This window comes from Halichoerus grypus, chromosome 11 (genome assembly GCF_964656455.1).
Source record: "Halichoerus grypus chromosome 11, mHalGry1.hap1.1, whole genome shotgun sequence".
NCBI lineage: Eukaryota > Metazoa > Chordata > Mammalia > Carnivora > Phocidae > Halichoerus > Halichoerus grypus.
The window spans coordinates 46,547,446-46,570,888 of record NC_135722.1 but is presented as its reverse complement, the minus strand read 5'-3'; the positions used below and the strand labels follow the sequence as shown (position 1 = coordinate 46,570,888).

The 23,443-nt window shown below is 36.0% G+C and overlaps 1 protein-coding gene across 8 annotated transcripts in view; it reads right to left on the bottom strand.

Moving 5' to 3' along the window:
• Nucleotides 1-4,087: 4,087 nt before the first annotated feature.
• The window catches only part of TMEM41B (transmembrane protein 41B), a 37,921-nt gene continuing 18,565 nt past the window's right edge, over nt 4,088-23,443 (bottom strand). For all 8 annotated transcript variants that reach the window (XM_036068841.2, XM_078058413.1, XM_078058414.1 and 5 more), the window contains 6 exons: nt 17,271-17,388; nt 14,858-14,986; nt 10,273-10,366; nt 9,525-9,629; nt 8,206-8,344; nt 4,088-6,467 (listed from right to left, as the gene is read on the bottom strand). In XM_036068841.2, the coding sequence (XP_035924734.1) occupies nt 6,298-6,467; nt 8,206-8,344; nt 9,525-9,629; nt 10,273-10,366; nt 14,858-14,986; nt 17,271-17,388 (755 nt within the window). In that variant the 3' untranslated portion in view covers nt 4,088-6,297. The remainder of the gene's footprint in view (nt 6,468-8,205; nt 8,345-9,524; nt 9,630-10,272; nt 10,367-14,857; nt 14,987-17,270; nt 17,389-23,443) is intronic.

Genomic DNA, 23,443 nt, shown 5'->3' with positions numbered 1-23,443 from the left:
TTCTTTCATAGTGATTGTTCTTCTTAGGTGTCATCTTAGTTTATGACTTCATGTTGTAGTTACTCTATTTTTTTTAAGATTTTACTTATTTATTTGACAGAGAGAGAGAGAGCAGGAACACAAGCAGGGGGAGTGGGAGAGGGAGAAGCAGGCTTCCCGCAGAGCAGGGAGCCCGATGCGGGCCTCGATCCCAGGACCCTGGGGTCATGACCCGAGCCGAAGGCAGATGCTTACCGACTGAGCCACCCAGCCACCCCTTGTTACTGTTTACACGTGTTGAGGAGGGGCTGAATGCCAAGTCATAGTGCCTTTCTCCGTGAATTTAAAGCACCTTGGACAAGGTTCCTTTCACTGCCACTCTATTAGGCCACTCCTCTGGCCAGGGACTTACCTATAAACTCTTGGGAAGAAACCCCAGTGTAAGAGGTAGTCTCCTTAGTTTATGATTGCTCAGTCCTGGATGGAGGAGCAGGGAGAGAGAAGGGATAGTCACCAATTCTTCACCCCAACAGGGCTTTTGCACTATCCTGTTGTTATTCTGGTGACAGTGAGTCTGGGCTATCATTTAACACAGGAAGACGTAAAATAGAACTTCAAAGCCCCATTGTCTCATTGTCCTCTAGTCCTCCACCACGGCTATAGTTGCTAATACTAGTTAACACATGCACGCACAAACACATCTATACACACACACACACAGGTAGAACTAACTAAAGCTTTCATTCTCCCCAGGGGTTTCTCATGGTGTTTCGTTGCTGACTTCTCTAATCTGTACTTCTCTCTTGCTTCCATTGTTTCCCTAGGGTTGACTTTGGGGAGGAAGCCAGTAGGCTATGCTAGTTCACCATTCTGATAGGAGACGAGTTTTTAAGAGACAGTGCTGGCTGCTGTTTAGAAAATGGAGTTTAGGAGGGCAAGCCTGAGACAAGGCGGACAAATTAGGAGGTTATCAAGATAGTTCAGGTCAAAGGTAATGATGGATTTGGATGAACTAGGATGCTAGCAATAAAGATGGAAGAAATTAGATTCAAGAGTTCTGGAGGTACAATTAATAAGTCTTGCTGATGAACTGTTTTCACATGAAGGAAGAATAAATAATGGCTACCATTCAGCATAAAAAACTGAACATATGAATGAAGCCATTTTTAGGATAAAGACTAACAGGCAAAATTGGGGGACTTTCAATTTTAGAGTTCTGTATTGTATATTCTTATTGGATAAAACAGCAAAACCCCTGAATTGGCTGAGGTCCCAGGCAGGGTCTTCTGCCACTCTCCCCATCCTCAGAACCATGTCTCCCTTTTGTCTCTGTCCCATGCCAAGAAGGCCTATCATAAATGGGCTTCCTGATGGTCTCAGGGTCTCTTTTCAGAGTCTCTGTCACTGTTAGGGGAAATGACATGGCATGTATGACCTCCAAGCTTTCTGCTCACTGGGATCAATCACTGCAGGGCCTCGTTTCCAATTTCCCACTTGTTGCTTTTTAGTTACCTTGAATCCATTTCCCGTTCCTGTCAGCATCCCAATTTCTTTTTGCCTTAGTCTGGTGGAACTGTAATCAGGTGCTCTGCTGGCTTGAGTGGGGGGCATGTGACCCCGGAATGTGAATGCTGAGCAAGTGGCGACAAGGTGAAGACAACTGTACTTTATTCATTCCATCGGCAGTAGCCTGACTTCCATCCTGCTGTGGCCCATTCCAGTGTTTCTGGGTCCGGGCCTCCAGAGGTGTTAATAGTCCTTTTGCTCAAGCCAGAGTCAGTTTTTGTTGCTTGCAATCAATGAACTTTTGTTGCTTGCAATCAATCAATGAATTTAATAATAACCACACTTTATGAAGTACCAGGACATGAGTACAGCCTAGCCCCAATGCCCAGCTTCACCGTAACAGTAACAAATGGGTTAGTGTTGACCCTAAGGCACCCCACCCTCCCACTCCCAAGCAGCCCTTTGTTTTCTCAGAACTGTCCCCATATATTCTAAGGCCTGGTAGGCTTCTGTTTTGTTTGTAACCAAGACTTGCCACACACTCACAGCTGAAGTAAATTGATGTCCAGGGTAGCATTCAGGCAGCATTTTGACCTAAAGGGAATGTGTTTATTTCCATTGCCCAGAATCTTACTCATTGGGCCTCTGAACTCAATTCCAGCTCGTCTGAACTGAGGCCTCCCTTCCCAACAAGGCTGGTTAGAATTGTTATCTGAAGATGACCAGTGTCTCATCCTGCTTCTCCTCCACCCAAATTATGTCCCTAAGAAAGGTTAGCAGGCCTCTCAGGTCTTTGGTGGTCTTAATTTCTATACTTCACTAAAAATCACTCCTATAGGGTTTAAATCTAGCTAGGACTGCTGTTCCAAGATGCATCCCATAGCACCCTTATCACATGACTTGATGCAAAATCTCCCAAGCCTTACATATAGAGATTATTCTTCCTTCCTACTTTTGTGTAGCCAGAAGCTATATTTATCAATTCTGACAATTATCCATGTTACCAAATACATTTTATGAGTCACACATACCACTAGTGACATGAGCACTTGCACGTTTGACACATCATAATTCTTGATAACAAACTGTTTTGTATCCATCACTATTCCTTCATCACTTCCAAAGCCTCTACTTCTATAACATTTTGGCATGTTCTAACCAGAAGTTCCAATTTTCCTCTACAATATCTATTGCTCTTTCGTGTCTCCAGTTAACAGTTGCCTATAACCTTAAATTAGTCAGGGTTCTCCAGAGAAACAGAACCAAGGTGTGTGTGTGTGTGTGTGTGTGTGTGTGTGTGTGTGTGTGTGTGTGTGTGTGTGAGAGAGAGAGAGAGAGATCTGTTGTTAGACGGAGTGGTTCATGATCATGGAGGCTGGGAGGGCCCACCATCTGCTGTCTGCAAGCTGGAGATCCAGGAAAGCCAGTGGCATAGTTGGAAAGCCTGAGAGACAACAACGTCAATTCTAGTCCAGGTCTAACGGCCTGAGAAACAGAAGTGCCAAGGGCAGATGATCAGTGTCTCAGCTCACCAATCAGGCAGAGTGAATTCAACCATTTTGTTCTATTCTGGCCTTCAGTGGATTGGGGAAGGCTATCTGCTTTACTCGGACCACCAATTCAAGTGCTAATCTCTTCTAAAAACACCATCACAAACGCACCTAAAAATAATGTTAAGCCAGCTATTTGGGTATCCCATAGCCTAGTCAAGGTTGACACATAATTAGAAGGGCTTATTAATTGGGGCACCTGGGTGGTTCACTCGGTTAAGCGTCTGCCTTCAGCTCAGACCATGATCCCAGGGTCCTGGGATCAAGCCCCACAATGAGCCCCACAATGAGCCCCACAATGAGCCCTACGACGAGCCCCAGGAGGAGCACCAAGTCAGGTTCCCAGCTCAGTGAGGAGTCTGCTTTTCCCTCTCCCTCCTCCCAACTTGTGCATGTTCTCTCTCAAATAAATCATAAAAAAAGAAGGGCTTATTAAATCTTTTTTATTAATTTCAGAGAATTCTATCATATCTGAGCTATAAGGAACCTAGACCTTAGAACTCACTTGTACCAGATGAGAAAAATGAAGCCTAGAGCTTAAACAATATCCTCCTAAAGCCACGCAGCCTAGAAAGTTTTCCTAGGTAAGGAAGAAAAAAGAAAGAAAATAATGAAAATGCACTACTACCCACTTTCTAAACATCTAAACTACAAGCCGTGAATGATCATTTACGCACCAGGAAAGCTTCAGCCCTTTTGATTTATTCTACCCATTTTCAAAAAGACCGAAGAGGGGCGCCTGGGTGGCTCAGTTGGTTAAGCATCTGCCTGCGGCTCAGGTCATGATCCCAGGGTCCTGGGATGGAGCCCCACATCAGGCTCCCTACTCCGCTAGGAGCCTGCTTCTCCCTCTCCCTCTGCCACTCCCCCTGCTTCTGCCCACTTAGTCTCTCTCCGTCAAATAAATAAATAAAATCTCTTAAAAATTTTTTTCTTTGTTCTTAGAGGGGAAAATGTGCATCAGAATTTTAGGAGAATATATTTTTATTCAATGAATAAAATGGTTTTTTTTAAACATAAATACTTCCATGAAATAAATCCCAAGTACTACATTAAAGTTTTTTCAGTACAATTTATTCTTATTACACTTTAATTAGCATTTATTAAGTATCTTAGAAATATTATACTCAAAGTAATAGAACTCCAGAGAAAGGCCATTAACTAAGGCGAACAGTCTCAGTGTGCCAGCTTCTTAGTTAGCGTGTTCGCCTCTCCACTACACGTACTTGCTCTCTGGTGGTTATTACTGTGTAATGGTCTTCAAGATGCGGCTGAAGCTTGAATCTACATCTGGTATCAGGCCAAGTCTGTAAATCCATGAATATAGGTCACTGACTGCGTTTAGGGTACAGTTAATAATGATGAATCTGAAAAAGACTGGCTATTCTCTTGGGAGAAGAAAATACACCCCACCTAAGTGGCAGCTCAGTTTTCTAAGAAACTCAGAAAAGAATCATCAGCAAAGGGAAAGAATCAATGATAAGGAGAGGAATAATACTCTGAGAATAGAGTAAATACAATATATACACACTGGAGTAAATAGGCTTCTCCTGAGTCCAAGTTCTTACTTTTATTTTTAAAAGTCTGATAAAAATGTACTCAATTACATTTTATACAGTAATATTTAGTGAACTTTGTCCAAAAAGACTTATGTTTTAAGTTCATTTGTAAAAATAACAAAAGCTGTATCACTCTATCTCTGGTCAATAAGGAAGGAAGAAAAACCTTGCTAGAAATGACAATTTCACACAAAAGGCCAGGTGACATAAGAATAGTATATTAATTAATATATTTTCTTTGTATTTACAATAAAGCCATTTGTTAATACTGTGATAGAAAAAATATTATGTAGTATGTAGTATTATGTAGTAGAAACAGGCTTTGAGAATGACCACTCCTCCCACAATAAAAACATACAAGGATTTCTCCCACAGCTAAAGTACTTTTCAACATGACAGTCTTGGGTGAAGGCAAAACTGACAAGAGTACTTTACCTTATACATCAGCTATATCCTAGAATCAAGAAATCAAGGGTATTACCATTAAGCAAGCAGCAAAAAGCTGTTGAGTGTTTCTAGGATCATTTAAATATAGTAGTTACCATGTGAGAATTTAATTTTACTTTGAATTATAAAAAGTAAAAACACTAAATTGGGTAACTGTATTAATCAAAAGCAGTCCCAAACAAAAAAGCCATCAATAAAAATGAAATAAGGCATTCTTATCATGCATAAAAAGGATAATTACATAATACATATTTTAATAACCAGACTAATAAATAAATGAGGTAAATTTTTCACTTATTGAAACAAATCAACTATATTTAACGACTTAAGTGGTTGCGCTGCCACTGTTTCAGTTTCCAAATATAAAGTAATATAATTAATCATCTAAAAACTGCATACTCTGAATGTTCGTTTTTTTGATCCCCTTTTGAGATAGTAAAGGGAACTGTGTAACAAAATATTATCTGAATATAAATTATCAACACCAATATAATACAATTATCATATAATCGCCATTTTTATATGCACAGTGCAAATACTGTGAAAGCTAGAAAAAAAGATGACAATAGACTGGCCAGAATTTTAAATTTCAGATTAACCCATGATAATCTAGAACAGGAAAAACAAAAATAAAATTTAGAAAATAGATAGAACTTGATATCCTTTCCAAATTCGATAATCCACCAACATGCAGCTTCTAAACAAATTACCTCAAAGTTAAAAAAAGAAAATGTAAATCTCTTTTTGAGCTTTAGTTTTCAAGTTTATGCTCTTAAGGAAGACTAACATTAGCAAGAACTGTAATACTGTTTTTAAAAATCTAGAATCTTTACTAATTTTGTAACTGCTTTCCCTATTTTAGTTATTATTAAGGGATAAGAGAGAAAAACATTAAATGATCAAGTAAAGGTAAGTATGTATAGCCAGTTCATGAAATATATTAAGTTGAATTAGTTGGATCAAGAATTTCCTACTATGCTGCTACTAATTATCTATAGCTACCCTGGAGTAGTAATTTAGAAGGTGTCTATCATAACTACTGACAGTACTTTTCATAGTATATCAATTTCCATTTTTACTTTCTTCTCTCCCTTGCCACTTACATGCATTATTTTAACTGTGTGATAGGAAATTTTATTTTACAAACTCATTTCAAATTACTGAAGAGATGATTTTAACACATAAACCTGCCAATCCTGAGATGACAATGATGATGATGATGATGATGATAGGAAAACTAAAACCCAGATGACTTCTCACTCAAATTTCTGCTTTAGTTTCTTTTGGAAGATGGCTGGCAGAATAGAAAGAAGAGCCAAAATCATTAGAACAAATACTGAGTTCCAGGAAACAGCTTCCCCTGCTGTTGTAAGCTGGTACAGTGTTGTTCCTGCTTTAATCGCTACAAAAGAGGGAGGTGCGACACCTAAAATAAAAAAATAAAAACATAAACAATCATTTTTAAAAATAAGATTTTGTAATATAATATACTTTATCTTCACAAAATTATCCAGAACTCATAACAGCACTGATATTATTATATCATATCATATATATTATTATTATAATGTAATATTTTAAACCGATTCAAATAAATCCATATTTAAATTTTTTTTTTAAGACTTTATTTATTTATTTGACAGAGAGAGACACAGCAAGAGAGGGAACACAAGCAGGGGAAGTGGGAGAGGGAGAAGCAGGCTTCCCGCAGAGAAGGGAGGCCGATGCAGGGCTCAATCCCAGGACTCTGGGAGCATGACCTGAGCTGAAGGCAAACACTTAACGACTGAGCCACCCAGGTGCCCCCATATTTAAATTTTTAAAAATTAAAATTTTCTCTGTGTGTAAAAATTTCTTGTAAGAATATACTAATCTCCATTTTGAAAAAACGTAATTTAGTTTAAAGCCCCTCACATTTATTTCCATATAAAGAATTAAATCTTTCATAACTACCTCTGAAGGATAATGAATTTAAAAACTCAAGAAGAATTTCCAGAAAATAATTTACAACATTTATCAACAGCTTTGACCCAGCAATTTCAACTTTAGGAAATACTAATGCATATAAGCAAAGATCTAGTCTCAAGGATGTTCATCAATGCATTATAAATAACAAAACTCTGGAAATAATCTAAATGTTCAAAAATAAGATTGAGTAGATTGTCCTTCATCCTTGACAGAATATATTTAAAAATGAAGTGGTAGGAGATACTCAGAAATAGAAAGATACTCAAAATATAAGAGCAGTTTATACAACAGCATAAGTGGAACTACATTTTGTTAAAAACCAGAACAAACTGGAAAAATTACTTTAGACCAAGTTGAAGTTAACTAAATCTCTAGGTATTCCACCTGTAAAATAAGGGGATAGGGATAAAAATCCTCTCTTCTGATTCCATGAATGCAACACTATTATACAAAATCCAAAATTATCCCTGCTAAGATTTTTAAGTTTGTCAACGAATTTTTTTAAAGTAGCAACAAAATATTGATTTTGATTATTCTTCTCAAGATCTATAAATACTAACTTAAACTTTGACACTCAGTACAAGAGAAATCTGTTCATTTCATTGGTATCTAAACAATTCAAATTAAATTAGAAAGAAAAGCAGAATACTCTACTAAAGAACCATCAGAATTCACAAAATGTATAAATGAATCTTTGTGTCCACTAATTAATTTTAAAATTAAGTGCCAGCTACTTGAAAGCAAGAACATTTTATTAATCCTTGCTTCCCCCATACTTTTGGTAATGCCCATAATAAATACTGATGTCAATAAAAATAGGATCAACTTTCTACTGAACATTAAAGTTCAATATTTCAATATGTGATTAAAAGACAAGGGAGTAAATTATTCAAAAAGGGCACCTTGATTTTCTTTTCTCCCCACCAAGGGAGAGAATGGAGTTAAATAAAGTCTTGCTCAAAACTGTATGATTACAAATATATCCAATAGAAAGTACACTTCTTTAACAGAAGTAACACAAAAATACTTAAATCAACACAATCCAACAAACATTTCTGAGTATCTATTTACGTATGCCAGGCTCTGTGCCCAAGAGTTATATATGGTGCTGGCACGTGTGCAAAGAACACGAAACCCAGCCCAGCCGGACACTGTTAGGTATGTACACAACGAGTCCTAACACAGAGTGAACTTACCTAGAAAAGTGCCAATAAAAAAAACTTTCAATGGCACGTTTATCACAGGGGATGTAATATTAATAAACCAATTAGGCAGAAATGGTGTTATTCTCAAAAATATAATGTAGTTAATGAGATGTTCTCTATGACGCTCAACCTGTCGTAAGAAAGAAACCAGTTAGGATCAAGATAAGGCCAATACTGAAAATAAGTTGCTTAATATAAAATATTTATTTCAAATTCTCATTCCCTGATAGTTCAGAATCTATCCAACAGAAATGATCAAAAAAGGAGCTTGAAAATGACAATGAACTACTTATCACATGCTCTTTACCAGAGCTAAATGAGATGAGTTTTTTTTTTAATTGTACTTACAGCTTAATGTTACACTACTGAAGATGGTTCTACATCTGCCTAGCTAATATGGCTCAACAATGACACTTTACACCACAAAGAGCAAAATGAAACTTAAAACTATATACAAGATACACATCAGGTGACTAATATTTTAATGCCTTTAACTTCCTACAATGTAAAGGGCTAGTATAGCACATCACTAAACCTAGCCTCCAATTTAATCTTTATTTTTCTGTTATTATGATGTACACTACACGAGTGACTCATTCATTAGATAAATGAGATTTTGAACAAGTATATGGAGATATTTAGCCAGTTAAATAAAAGCACTGATTATAGGTTATACTTCTAGATTTTGCTTTACAAATAATGATGGTGATTTGCAGTGAAATGCTTAATTTCTCATTTCCTAGTCTGTAAAGCAAAAGGGTAAGGGTAAGGCAGAATGATTTCTACAATTCCTGTGGGATTTAATTAACAGGTTGTTTCTTCTAATTCTTTATAAAAATAAGATTTTCTTAGCAACACCGTATTAGACCTTTCCGTGTAGTGGTGCTTATATTTATCATCACTTGTCTTTGTAGAGATCCTGACTGAAGGGAACAGTCATTTCTACTGATGAAATGCATTCAAGGAGTTGGCTGATGTAAGTTTTTCAGGGACCCACTAGACTGGGCTGCATCAACACAAAACAGGTAGGGTGTCCACATATGTGAATGCTTTCACAGACACGTTGACTTCTCCGCTCTTACTGAACTTACTAGGAATGAAGAACTAAAACTACTGTTACAGTACAGAAACTTAATATTTGAAATGATTAACATTCATTATTTGCCCACCACTTTAATTTACTTAGGTCGAAAGATCATTTTTATTAAAGCTCTGAGTCTGGGTTAACTCATATAGGGACTATACATTGATACACTGACCTCCCAATTAGCCAAAGAATTATGTTAAATAACTTAAAAATACATGTTTACCTGTTGTGACCATTTTACTGCTTTCTCTGTTAGGTATTTGTATACAACTGGCCTCCCAACTAAATAGGAGAGCATATAGCAGAATGAGGCCCCGAGTCCAGAACACTAGGAAACAACAAGAAGCCATAAGCATTGTGTACTTTTCCATCTTAGTCACATGGATATAGTCACTTAAGGAAAAGCTCACCTAGTATATTTCTTTTGGGGTTAAGGGACGATACTCTGCATGACCTCTCTTGTGCAGAGAACAAGAACCCATTTGATCTAGTCCTTTCTCAGACCAAATTAGGACTAAAATGAGACTGTCTGAAACTAATTGGCACTTGTGATTAAACTTAGTGACTATATCCAAATAGTTAAGGATACCATCTAGCCTAAGAATAAAACTTAAAGAGCCAATTCTTTTTTCAATTGCTATGCTTGAAAATACCACCCCCAGCCCTGGACTTAACTCATTGTGCCCACCGACACTCCTGGACTATTTGAATTACAAAACACAATAGGAAGGAAAGGCTAAAAAGAGCCTATAAATGCAATTAAGTCTGTGATGCCCCTGTTCTAGGAAAAAAACAAACTATAACATCTGCTTATGGGAGGACTTAAAAGATATTACTTTAATTAATCACCTCTTAAAACTAAGGAGTTTATGCTTACATAGACTGGTGGGACTAGATGCCATCCTTCTCCCTCATCATTCTATCAAAAGCTACTTTTTTTCTAGTCTCCCAAATTCATTTTATATACTTACCAAACAAACAAGAAATAAGGCTAGCGGAAAGGGATAAAGAAACCCTGAGAGTATACTGAGAAATATAGAGCCCGGGATAGCAAATGTTTGCAAGCTGTTAACTTCTAAGTTAAGGATTAAAACATAATAAAATGGAATTTTTAAAAGACAAACCAAACATTTCAGGGAAAAAAGCATCAATATAGACGTTATATTAATAAGATTATATCCATATCTCAGTATTAATAAAGTAAAATTATTATCTAAAAGTTTAAAAAACCTACAACTCAGTTATAATGCCTTTAACTCTAAACTGACCATTTGCTAGCACTATCATAAATACAATGCTAATAAGAGTGTGTTACTAAAAGAAAAACCAAGACAAATATCCAACATGTACCAGATAAAGAACTGGGCACTTTGGCAAAAGAAAAGAACAAAAGAAAAAAAAAAATAGAACAAAGAAGGTCTCCAGTAATCTTATAAATATGCTTCTCTAATGCATTCCATTTACTCCTAAATGTGTTCAGGAAACATGATTTCCATGGAAATCTAGGTACATATAGGGTTTAATAATTACTTGTTCTAATTTAACTTATAAACATCTACTTCAATTCACTATTGATTTAAAAAAGGATAGGGGTTACAAAATATAGTAAAAATCACAAATCTTATTTTTAAAACAGAATTATGTTGTTTACTACTTCCCTCTTGTTCCCAGTTTTGGTGTGGAGCCCCGCCCACCCCGGCACCTTTTTAAAACCCCTAACGCGATTAACTTACAAGTCAGTCAGACTAGGCGAATTCCCTCAACATCTACCCTTCTTTAAAATTTCTATCTTCACTCATTCTCCCACTCTTCTTTTCATCTAGTTCCCACTTTAATCATGTTTTCATCTCAATCTCCTCTGTCTTCTTCCTGGCTTCTTTTATCTTCAGCTTCTTGCTCTTCTACAGGATCCCTTCTGTAGGAAACTGCTCAGATGCCTATGATCTCAAGAAAACCTAGGCTTTCCTTGACCAAGGTATTATATGCAGCTACTGCATCTCATCTTCACTTCCTCACAGAAGATTTTTTCCTTGTCCCCTTGCAACCTGACTTACCTATGCACCACTCTACTGACACTTCCTCCTAGCCAAAAATAATGATTTTTTTCCTGTTTCTTTTTTCATTCTGATTTAATTGGTTTCAAAATTATGTAGAATATTTACCTGGTTCTAAAGTCAAATCTACGCAATGAAGTACATCTAGAGAAATTTCACCTCCATCCCTGTATCACATTCTCTCCCCATAAGTAAACAGTGTTATTGGCTTTTAAAGATACTCTTTCTCGGGGTGCCTGGGTGGCTCAGTCGGTTAAGCGTCTGCCTTCGGCTCAGGTCGTGATCCCAGGGTCCTGGAATAGAGCCCCACATTGGGCTCCTTGCTCAGTGGGGAGCCTGCTTCTCCCTCTCCCTCTGCCTGCAGCTCCCCCTGCTTGTACTCTCTTTCTCGCTCGCTCTGTCAATAAATAAATAAAATCTTAAAAAAAAAAAAAAGATACCCTTTCTTTAAAAAAAAAAATAACAAAATATCTGCATGTGTATGTGTGTACTCATATAGATAAAACACAGCATACAAACTTACTATTCTGCTCTTTGCTCTTTTCATTTAAGGATATAGCCTGGGGGTAATAATGCCTTAATGGCATAGAGAGACCTTTCTCATTCTTTTAATAGCTACAGAGTCCACTCTACTGTTTAGATTTACCATGGTTTATTCAACCAGTCCCCTATGGACTAACATTGGGTATGGATCCTTCTAACTGAATATTTAAAATTCTGCATGTCCTAAATAAAAGCAAATATTTTCTTCCTTTCCCAACCTAAATATGGTCCTCTACCTATTCTCTTTTTTTCAAAAGGCCAAAAATACAAAGCCAAAGAAAGGTAACCAACAAGAACAAAACTGGCATAATATTGGTAACTGTTGAAGCTGCATGATGGGTACACAGGAGTTCATTATGATTTTCTCTACTTTTGTGTACATTTTAAATTTTCCATAATAAAAGAAACTTTTTAAGTTACTTAAAGTCCTCAATGACTACCCAATACCAAATGAATATTCTAAATTCCTTGGTCTGGTACTCAAAGTCCTCTACAGAGTGCAATGTCTAGCCTATCCTCCTAAACTTATTTCTCTATCCTCCCCTTCTCATACCCTAAACTCCAACTAAACTGGATGCCCGATCACTTCTTAACCATGCCCTGTGCTTACAAGCTCTGCTCTAGACTTACTCCAACTAGAATGAAACTGTGCCACGTCTCTACCCATAATTCCCCATTGCTCTAGTAGTTGTTCTCCTTTTCAACGCTCAAAAACACTAGATTTCTACTTAGCATATAATTAATAACTCAAAAGCTGAGAGGCAAAATAGGGCAAAACAAAATGACTTTCCAAAGTAAACAGAAACTATATGCCTTGTTCCCAAAAACCTTATAAAAGTCAAATGAAAAAAATGAACAAAGTTTTTATCTTACCTGGGGAAAATATTTTAATTCATGGTTACAGCGTATAAAGGCAAAATAACTTTAAGTCTAACACTATGGTTCTAAAATAGAATTAGTAGGAAAAGGCAGCAGTTATGGATTTCTTAAAAGTTTATATATTATTAAATTACTTTACAAATAGCTGCCAAATAACTTGTTGAAAGATAAGTGCATAATAATGATTCATTCTCTAAATTTTCCCTAATTGGATTTTTTTCTCACAATAAATAAATGACAAAGTTCCTACATACAGCACATTACCTAAATAAAAATGTATTCTCACTAGATGGATAAAGGAGTAATGTTTATATCGTCAGCAAAAGATTTTGTAAATGTACCTGTAACAAATTGCTTATGCTGGGAATAACTGGTCCAGCATGCTTAAGTATATACTCAAAACATTTGTATAAGGAGGCAAATATAGAAACATATATATATGTTAAAGTATATAGCATCTAATCTAATATAAATCCAAGAAAAGAAAATGCTACTGAATTTTAGGAGAAAAAGTTTTAATTGAGAAGTCCAATAACCAAAAGCAATTCAGGAAATAAAAGAGGAAGCCAAAATAGAAATAGTTTGAGAGAAAAAAGAAAAAAAAAATAGTTTGAGAGAATTCACAAAGTAACTAATTTAACTTTTAAAAATAAATGCTGGTTGGGGCACCTGGTGGCTCAGTCGGTTAAGCGTCTGCCTTCGGCTCAGGTTGTGATCCCAGGGTCCTGGGATCGAGCCCCGCATCGGGCTCCCTGCTCGGCGGGGAGCCTGCTTCTCCCTCTCCCTCTACCTGCCTCTCTGCCTACTTGTGCTCTTTCTCTATCTCTCTGTCAAATAAATAAATAAAATCTTAAAAATAAATAAATAAATAAATAAATAAATAAATAAATAAATAAATGCTGGTTGGGGCGATGCCTGGGTAGCTCAGTTAAGCCTTTGACTGGATTTCAGCTCAGGTCATGATCTCAGGGTCATGAGATCAAGCCCTGCACCTGGCTCTGCACTCAGCAGGGAGTCTGCTTAAGAGATTCTCTACCTCTCTCCCTCTGCTCCCCCCCCATGAGCGCTCTCTCAAATAAATAATCTTTAATAAAAATAAAAATGGTGGTTTAAAAGGGATAATGATTACCTTTACAAAATCAAGAGATAATTTTTTTTTAAGATTTTATTTATTTGACCGGGGGAGGGCACAAGCAGGGGGAGTGGCAGAGGGAGAGGGAGAAGCAGCTCTCCGCTGAGCCAGGAGCCCAACATGGGGCTCGATCCCAGAACCCTGGGATCATGACCTGAGCTGAAGGCAGACACTTAACTGACTGAGCCACCCAGTCACCCCGAAAATGTCTTTCATTAACTGAGAAGATTTGAAAATAAGCTGGATTAAAATAAAAAATACAAAAAATCGGATTAAAGTTTAAGCCCATAAATTAGAAGATTAATCACCAGTAGCATAAGCCGTTTGAAAATATGCAGGAATAAAGCTAAAGCTATTTTCCTGACTAGTTAATACAACATATATTTCTATAAAACGAATACATACCAATAATTATTTTAAAAATTCATATCCTTTTAATTGACTAATTATCCTCTTAAGATCTTTTTACAAGAAATCATTAAATGGAAGAAAAAAATCATGAACAAGAAGATTCATAACATGACAAGTAGAAAAGTAAAAAATTAAATACAAATTATATCTTCAAACCTAAGGGAACATTTTTTTAAATTATGCTGTGGTGACTATTAATTCAAAATAACTAAACTAAATTAATCAATTAACTAATACAATCATAAATTAAAGAGATAAATAAAATAATTATCTTGAATAATACAGAGGAAAGGAAAATGTTTATAAGTGAAATAAGCAGAATACAGAAGAACTGGTAATAAATATTCAGAAATAATAACTGAGTTGAGATAGGTTTAAGGTGAGAATGTTTCCCATTTTAATTTTTCTATATTTTATTAAATATTACACTGCATTAACAATTTTTAAAAGAAAAAAGTTATGCATAACTAAACAGTACTTTTAAAACTTCTTTCTTGAATAAAACTAGAAAACTTTTTTTTTCAGTTAAAAGGATACAAAATATATGTAGCAAAATAAGCTACAAGTACTTGTACATAAAAGGTGTCCTTATATTTGGATAAAACTTTTCCTAGAGCCTTGGCATCATCCATATCTCTGGGAACCTTCATATTCACTCTTTCTTCTCTAAAGAAATAAAATTAAAGTGAAAAATTTTAAAGCAGAAATTTGCCAAGATAATTAATATCAAAATCAAAGTTCAAAACATGAAGTTTTATCCAAAATGATTTGATGCTTGAATATTAACCATAAATTTGTAAGTTTTAAGTTCAAAAGTCTATAAATTATTTGTTTTTAATGCTTTATTATGATTTCATGAGACCTACAATCTATATATGAAAGTTCAGGATGACCCAAACTAAATTAGGTTAAAAGCATTTGCTCCAACACTGGTATAAATTTTGAATTAAGAAGTGAACTACTGATATTAGCATATTTAAAACATATTTAACATCATTTTGGGTAATCCTCATGATAACCTAAGGTCAATAATTAATTAAAACTAAAATTAAGTAAAATTTTTGGTGATTTACAGTTCACATCTTTTCTGGAATATCCCAGCTCAAAGTTAAGATAAAAACAGAAACATTTTTCCTTTTCTATTAATTTTACTTTATATTTGGAACTGAATGATTTCTTGCTTATAACAGCCTCAGATAATTTACCTCTCTGTTTAATGTATATTGTGCCCATTTGTTTACCTGATAAAATTCAACTGATCTTGCAGAACAATGACAGACTGCTGCCTATGTTCTATAAAGATAGCAGGTAAACTAAAATGTGTTTTCTCATTTTTAAATTTAAAAACTAAAAAACTCATTATAGGGGTGTGCACATATGTATGCACCCGCACACACACAGAAATAAGCAGAACATAACAGGTTTATAATAGCATACTTATATACAAATCATGTTATCATTCTTAGAGCAGACTGAGAGCAAAGACAATCTCAATCTATACTCTATATTCTTGCCCTCTTTCAGTCAGTTCTTTACTTCCTCCTCCTTGATCAAAACCAGAAAGGATCTAAAATTCAATCATACTAATATTAACCTATCAATAGAACATGTTAGCCTCCCAAAGGCATTTACACTGATGTAAGAAATCAAAGTACTAAAATAAAAATAAGTTTAACTATAAAATTTCAAGCATAAGGAATTGTTAATAAAAGGAAGTTAAGAGGAAAACAGGAACTTCCGAACACCTTGAAATCACATTTCACAGTTACCCATTACCACACCAGTCTGGCCCTGTGTTGAAAATCTAACTACATTTTAGTAGTCCTTCGCGTAATCTATGATTACACAAGGGTGGTATTACTGTTTAAACAGCCCTGGGAAAAAAATAAAAATAATAAAAAAAAATAAACAGCCCTGGGATATTTTGCCTTCTTAAAGTATGTTTCAGGTCCATAATCTCTTCCCTAAAATTCAAAAACCTCTGAAAACCAAAAGTTCTTCATACTCTGTCAGCAAAAGTTGACCCACACTTACATAATTATTCATATAGTCTTTTATGATGCCCATTTCTATGCAAAAATATTAATGTATTTAATTACAGGATGCTGCCCCAGATCTTGCTGGAGGTACTACATAACACTTACTCCATGTAGTCTTTCCAAAATGGAAAAATTCTAAATTCTGAAACACATTTCACCCCAAGGTTTTGGCTAAGAAATTCTGGACATGTAGTAGATAAGATATACAAGGTTTATACAAAGTCCATTTCACTGTGAAAACTACCTATTCAGACCATATCATTTTCATAACACAGGGAAAAGAAAAAGAGCTAGGAGAGACAGATGTGGTGGGGATGGAAATGGATGAGTAGAAGCAGACAGAAACTGACCACAAGAAGGAAGGAGAAAACATGGATGGAAAAGGGGAGGAAGGCAGAGAAGAGCATCAATGGTTTTCAAACCGCAGGTCAGTATCTTTCATGAATTTTAAAAGAAGTTTGCTTCGTCACTACTGGCATTAAAAAATAAATTAAATAGAATAATTTAGAAAATATCAGAAAACAAGACCTGTTGCATGAAACTTTAACTTAATTTTATATGTATAGATGTATGCAAGTGAGCAGGGGAGAGGGGACAGGCACATGCATGCACGATCATGATATAAAAACGTATTTCTTAATGTGGTTCTATTTTTTTAAAAAAATTTGAAAGCCATTTGAAAAATGAGGCTTTAACTAGAGGAGCAGTGCTAGGAAACCCCCGTAGATAAAATCAAGAGGCAAATTTGGAAAGGAGTGTTTAAATAGCAGTGTCAATATGGACTTGCTACAAACCACGAGAGCTGATATACAATCACCATGACAGTTCTGTTGCTTAAGATTAGTTTAACTTTTAATCCATTTTTATTGATAAATGTCTAGGCATTTTTCAGTTTCTTTCTGTATACTTACTCACTAAGCTGAGGAAAATTTTTATATACCAAAAACATAACAAAAGCTGCAGATAAGAAAATGGACACCAATATAAGAAGTGACATTCTTGCTGACCCAGCTTCTGCACAGGCTTTTTCTGAAAGGGGAAAAAAAAAAAGGCTATAATTAAGATAAATATTTTAAAAAGACAGTATTCCAAGTCAGCAAATAATTTCCTTAAAGGCTTTCCTCCCCCAAAAAACTGTTCACACTTTTGTCCAAAACACTGTTTTAACAGAAAATTTTAACTACTATTGTATTTGACATTTATTAACCAGGCCTATTACTTTTGGGGGGATATATCCATTTCAGAAGCATGAAAAAACAGAACATCATAATTTGAAGCATTGATTTGTTGATAAGCCAAAGGGGAATAAATATTATCACTGACTTTCAAAATTGTTTACCTATACTGGGAGCTGACAGCATAGACAGAATGGCCTCTTAGGAAAAATGAGGTAATATGGCAATTACTTCAACTGTCATAAGGATCCAGAGATTGACTAATACAACCTGTGAATGTTATGCTTTTTTTTTTTACACTGAGGGCTTCCGAATATAGTTGAGTCTCAAATGTTTTCGGTGGCTCTCTGAGATCCCAAGAATGGCAGAATTTGTTTACATTCCCTCACAAGATAATCTTAGTGTTATCTAAAAAATTACATGCAAGATAAAAGTATGGAATGAGATCCAGGAGACAGCAAGCAGAAGAATGAGCAAGGTTGTTTCTACCAGGAAGCGTTAAATAGTGGGGAGGCTAAGATACCTTAGTAGTGCTTACTGGGGAAAAGGCAGAAGTGGGTGGCTCAAGTTTTATTGCCTACATTTGCCATTATCCCGTTACTGATAACACTCAGGGGATTAAAAAAAATATATGAATGCTATAGTAAGAATTATTTTTAGTTCTCTGAAAACTAAATGGATGGATCTACCACTATGCCCGTCCCCTAACTACTGTCTATGTAACTTTTATACACACTTTTATGAAGTATCCTAATCAAATGCCTGTACTTATTCATTAATTTCACAAATCCTTCTTCACATTTATAAAGGTGTATTAGACAGGTGTCACTGACTGTTCTACTAACACCCTCTTTCTCTGGGAAACTTTCCCATGTTCCCCTTCCCCCCAAAGGGGCTAATCTCATTGGCCCTATTACAGTATGATTCCAACCCTTTACCCTCCCAAACACAGAAGGCTAACTTGCCCAAGGTTGGAGACCTAAGTCAAGTAGAAACATTTCATTATTGGCTGACCAAATTTTCTCTTGAAAATTTGAACTAAAACAAAGAGATGCTGTTGTCAAGAGGTGGTAGGTCTTGAGGCTAAAAGGTCAAGCAGTGAAAGCCACAGATAACAACATGGAAAGCCAAAGACATGTACCAGAAAATATAAGAGGGGAGATTGAAACATAAACCCGGAGAAATTGGTTCATTTCTAACTTTCTCACTTTCCTTGAAGCCTGGCTATATCTCATTTCTTGCTCATGAATGCCAGTGAGATTGTCTCTTATATTCTTTTTTCTATATTCTCTTTTTTACTGGAGCTGGTTTAAACTTATTTCTGCTCCTTTCAACCAAAAAGCCTGAACTAATTAAAATATAAACTTCATTTTATCCCTTGTCTCATTATGGTAGTTTTATATATTTTACAACTGAATTAGTAAGATTTTGCTCAATTCTATGTTGAACATGGAGCAAGAGAAACCATCTAGCTCCATGCTACTCAAGGTGTACTGTGTGAGTTACATCATTCAGCATCACCAGGGAGCTTGTTAGAAATGCAGATTCTCAGGCCAACATCCCAGAACTACTAAATCAGAATCTGCATTTTAATAAGATACCCAGGTAATCTGCATGTATATTAAAGCTTAAGAGGAAACAATATGGCCCACTTTACCTATCTCATAGGTAAGTAAACAGAAGCCCTAAGGAGGTTGCACTATCTATTAAAAAAAATTAAATCCTAAGCAACCGAATAGCATAAAGTATATCTCTAAAGCCCTTTAATATCCATTTATAATCAACTCATAATTTCTGTGGAAATACAAGTTGCTTAGGTTAGGGCTTGATATACTAGATATAAATTATTTTTACCTGGTCATTAAAGCAGACTTTCTGAAAGACAATATTAGGTTTATTAAGTTCTAGTATTTTGTGAACACTAAATTTAAAAAATTTTATCTTTTCCAATTTTCTGTAATCTAAACATTACTTTACTTTGTTATCATCTGAATCTAAAAGAGGACTTTTCTTCAAAAACCAGGTCACAAATAGAAACTTACTTGCTCATTTCATACTTCTGAAATTTACTGCAGGAAGGAAGGAATAGGATCATAAAGTAATATAAAAGATACCTTCAATGGAGTAATAAACCAGGCATGCCTGCCACTGAATATTCCAGTTCATTAATCCACTAATATATTTATATATATGCTTTTTTGCAGCACAGAAAATTAAACAGAGACTTTAAACATCTGAGGTGGTTTTCAAATATGAAAAGGTCTCTGCAGAATCTTATGATAACAAATGCCTAATTGTTCATATCTCTGCCCTGGTTATGATACCTAATTCAATGCATGTCTTGAGAATTTAAGAAATCATATCTACTTACCCTAAAAAGAAAAGAGTAATCAGCCAAAAGTCACAAAAATATCAGTGTGCACTAAAACTAATTCAACCAAAAATGTAGTTTTAAATAGCAAAATCTATTGAAACACAAACTTCTCACAAGGCTAAAATGTTATGTTCCTACTTTATTAAATAAAGAAGTAATCTACCAGAAAAGGAGTAAGAGTAATATATAAACATTAAGGTTTTGGGCATAGTTTTCTTTTTTTTTTTTTTTTTAAAGATGTTATTTATTTATTCGATAGAGAACGGGAGAGAGAGTGAGAGAAAGCACAAGCAGGGGGAGCAGCAGAGGGAGAGGGAGAAGCGAAGCGGAACTGGATCCCAGGACTCTGGGATCATGACCTGAGCCGAAGGCAGACGCTTAACACTTAATGACTGAGCCACCCAGGCGCCCCTGGGCATAGTTTTCTATGGGCTGATATCAAAGCAAAAACATGTTAACACATATATAGTCTGTACAATTTTTCCAGCGGCCTGCTACTTCTTAAAGGCATGTTCATTTTTTTTTTTTTTAAAGAATTTATTTATTTATCTGAGAGAGAGAATGGGAGAGAGAGAGCATGAGAGGGGGAAGGGTCAGAGGGAGAAACAGACTCCCCGCCAAACAGGGAGCCCGATGCGGGACTCGATCCCGGGACTCCAGAATCATGACCTGAGCCGAAGGCAGATGCCCAACCAACCGAGCCACCCAGGAGCCCAAGGCATGTTCATTTTAAATCTACCTGGAATTAACTTGCTCAGCCTTCACTTTTCACATACTTCCTTGCTTGAATCAAGTCCAGAGTACAAAACTGACTGATACAAATAATTTAATATTATGGGCATCTTTTAAACTCTTCAAAACCACTGCTTTTTCGTTTTTCATCCGGAAGATATTTGTGGACACAAGAATTACTGCTAAGAATAAAGGGCTGATTCCCCACCACCACGACCCCACCCCTTCCTTGGTACTTTTCTTTAGGATTTCTCCTCTGCAAGGTATGCACTCAAATGTAGAGTTGCTTAGGACCACCTGCTGAGCATCTATTATGTACAAAATGTTCTGCTCAGTCTCTGCTTTTAAGAAGCTGATACCAACATTAGCTACATTCCCAAAGAATGGCACAAAGGGGTTTTGAGTATATAGAAAAGCAAGATTACTAGGCTGGAGTAATGGAGACAAGATTCACAGAGCAGGTAGAAATTTGGTTGAAGACTGAGAGATGAGAAGAATTTACAGCCTTCTAACCCATACTGTAGCTAAGTACATTTTTAAAGATTTCAATAGGTTATATCATTCTCTTAAATTAAAAATTAGGGGCGCCTGGCTGGCTCAGTTGGTAGAACGTGCAACTCTTGATCTCAGGGTTGTGAGTTTGAGCCCCACATTGAGCATAGAGATTACTTAAAAATAAAATCTTTAAAAAAATTAAATAAGACATTTAGCGTGTTAGCTCTAAAATTAAACTATAATATTTTTCTTCCCATTATTAACTTACCAGTCCTAAGTAAAGGGTCACAGGGAAGAAAGATATCAGGCAACATTTAACTGGACTATGGAAACCACCCTGAGTGTTCCCTGAGTACACATTTTTCTGACTGCTACTTGTTGTCTTACAGTTGGATGATGAAATATATAGACATTTGAATAAAATTAACTGCCAGGTTTAACCTGATACCTATTTCCTGCATGTTTTCAAATTAGGCAAACTTTTTCAAGCATTGTGTTCAATAGTAACATAGAAAACAACTGATAAGAATGCAAAAAACACAGTGACATTCAATATTGAAGCTCTCCTTTCTTTCACACTAACTGGTGACTGCTAACTAGGGGGTATTAGCTATTATGAGTCAACAATTTTTCTTGAGTATAATTCTATTAAGTCCAGAGACTAGCATGTAATTGATTTAGAGTTCTAAACAGATAAAAGTTGAAAATATTGTTTAATGATAATTCTACATCTAACTGTATAGCATGCATATTTATAATGTGCCTCCTCCCGGTTGCATTAGATGTACGTCATTTAGCATTTAGAGCTACCCACAACAGTACTTTATATATTCAGTAACCTTCAAATCTTCCATCATAGTAATTCCCAATCTGAATCATCCCATTATCTGCTTCCCAACCGCCTCCAGGCTAAAGGTACTGTTAGAGAAAAGTCAACATAACGTTCTCTTCGCCAACAAGTTCACATGCTTTTCTATGTTCAATTACTGCTTACCACTGGCAAACAATAATCCTTTCACAGCACTCTCTAAAAAGGCTATTTCAAGTCTCTTCAAGCCTTTAATTCTATCTTCATCTATTCTCAAACAATGACACTGCTTCCACACTTTAGTGAGCTCCCCAATCTCTACCTCAAGATCTGTTCCCCAAATTATCTTCCCTTGTCCCTTATCTTTGCATTAAATGCTAACATATTTCCTTTCAGATTTTGCTCCAAGAACTGTCTCTTCTCCATTCACTCTGTATCTTCAATTCTTCCTCTTAAGAGCACCTTTTCTCTAACTCCTAATATGCATTATCCTTTCTGAAAAATCATAACCTTAATGGCCCTATAGTAGCTCCCTATTTCTCCTATTATTTTCATATCAAAACCTTTTGAGGGGCGCCTGGGTGGCTCAGCCGTTAAGCGTCTGCCTTCGGCTCAGGTCATGATCTCAGGGTCCTGGGATCGAGCCCCGCATCGGGCTCCCTGCTCCACGGGAAGCCTGCTTCTCTCTCTCCCGCTCCCCTTGTGTTCCCTCTTTCGCTGTGCCTCTCTCTGTCAAATAAATAAAATCTTTTACAAAAAAAAAAAACCCTTTTGAAAAGCAAAATCTGGTGGGCCTGGGTGGCTCAGTCGGTTAAGCATCTGCCTTTGGTTCAGGTCATGATCCTGGGATCAAGTCCTGCATCAGGCTCCTCGCTGAGCGAGGAGACCACTTCTCCCTCTGCCTGCCACTCCCACTGCTTGTGCTTGCTCTCTCTCTCTCTGACAAATAAAATCTTAAAAAAAAAAAACCATGAAAAGCAAAATCTTCCTAAATCTGCAAGATCTTAGGAATGACTCTTACTGCTGATCAGGTCTACTAGTTCTCAACACTGTGTTTTCTAAACCTACTTGATCCTACCATGAAGAAGCAAAAGACCCATCTCATTACAGGGACTCTAACAAGTTTTCATGGTCACAAGAATCTACTACAATATTTTTGGAAGTAAATTTTATTTCAAGGGCTTAAGAATTTTTTTATTATTAAAAATAAAAAATGGTAGTATCATCAAGTATAAATTCAAATAACTAAGATAACTATAAAATACAAATAACTATTAAGACCACACAGAGAGAGAAAGCATGTTTGTAGGTAGAAGAAACACCATTGCCAATTTTGTATAAAGGCTCATTCTCTAAGGCTTATGCCCTACAACTGTGCTGCCATTCAATCCACACACCCTCACTCTCACCTAACCACTTTCACATGCTTACCCCCCTCCATTCACTGAAGGCTGAGATCAAGCTTATAGTAAACTTCTTCCTAATCCTAAGAGTCATCAT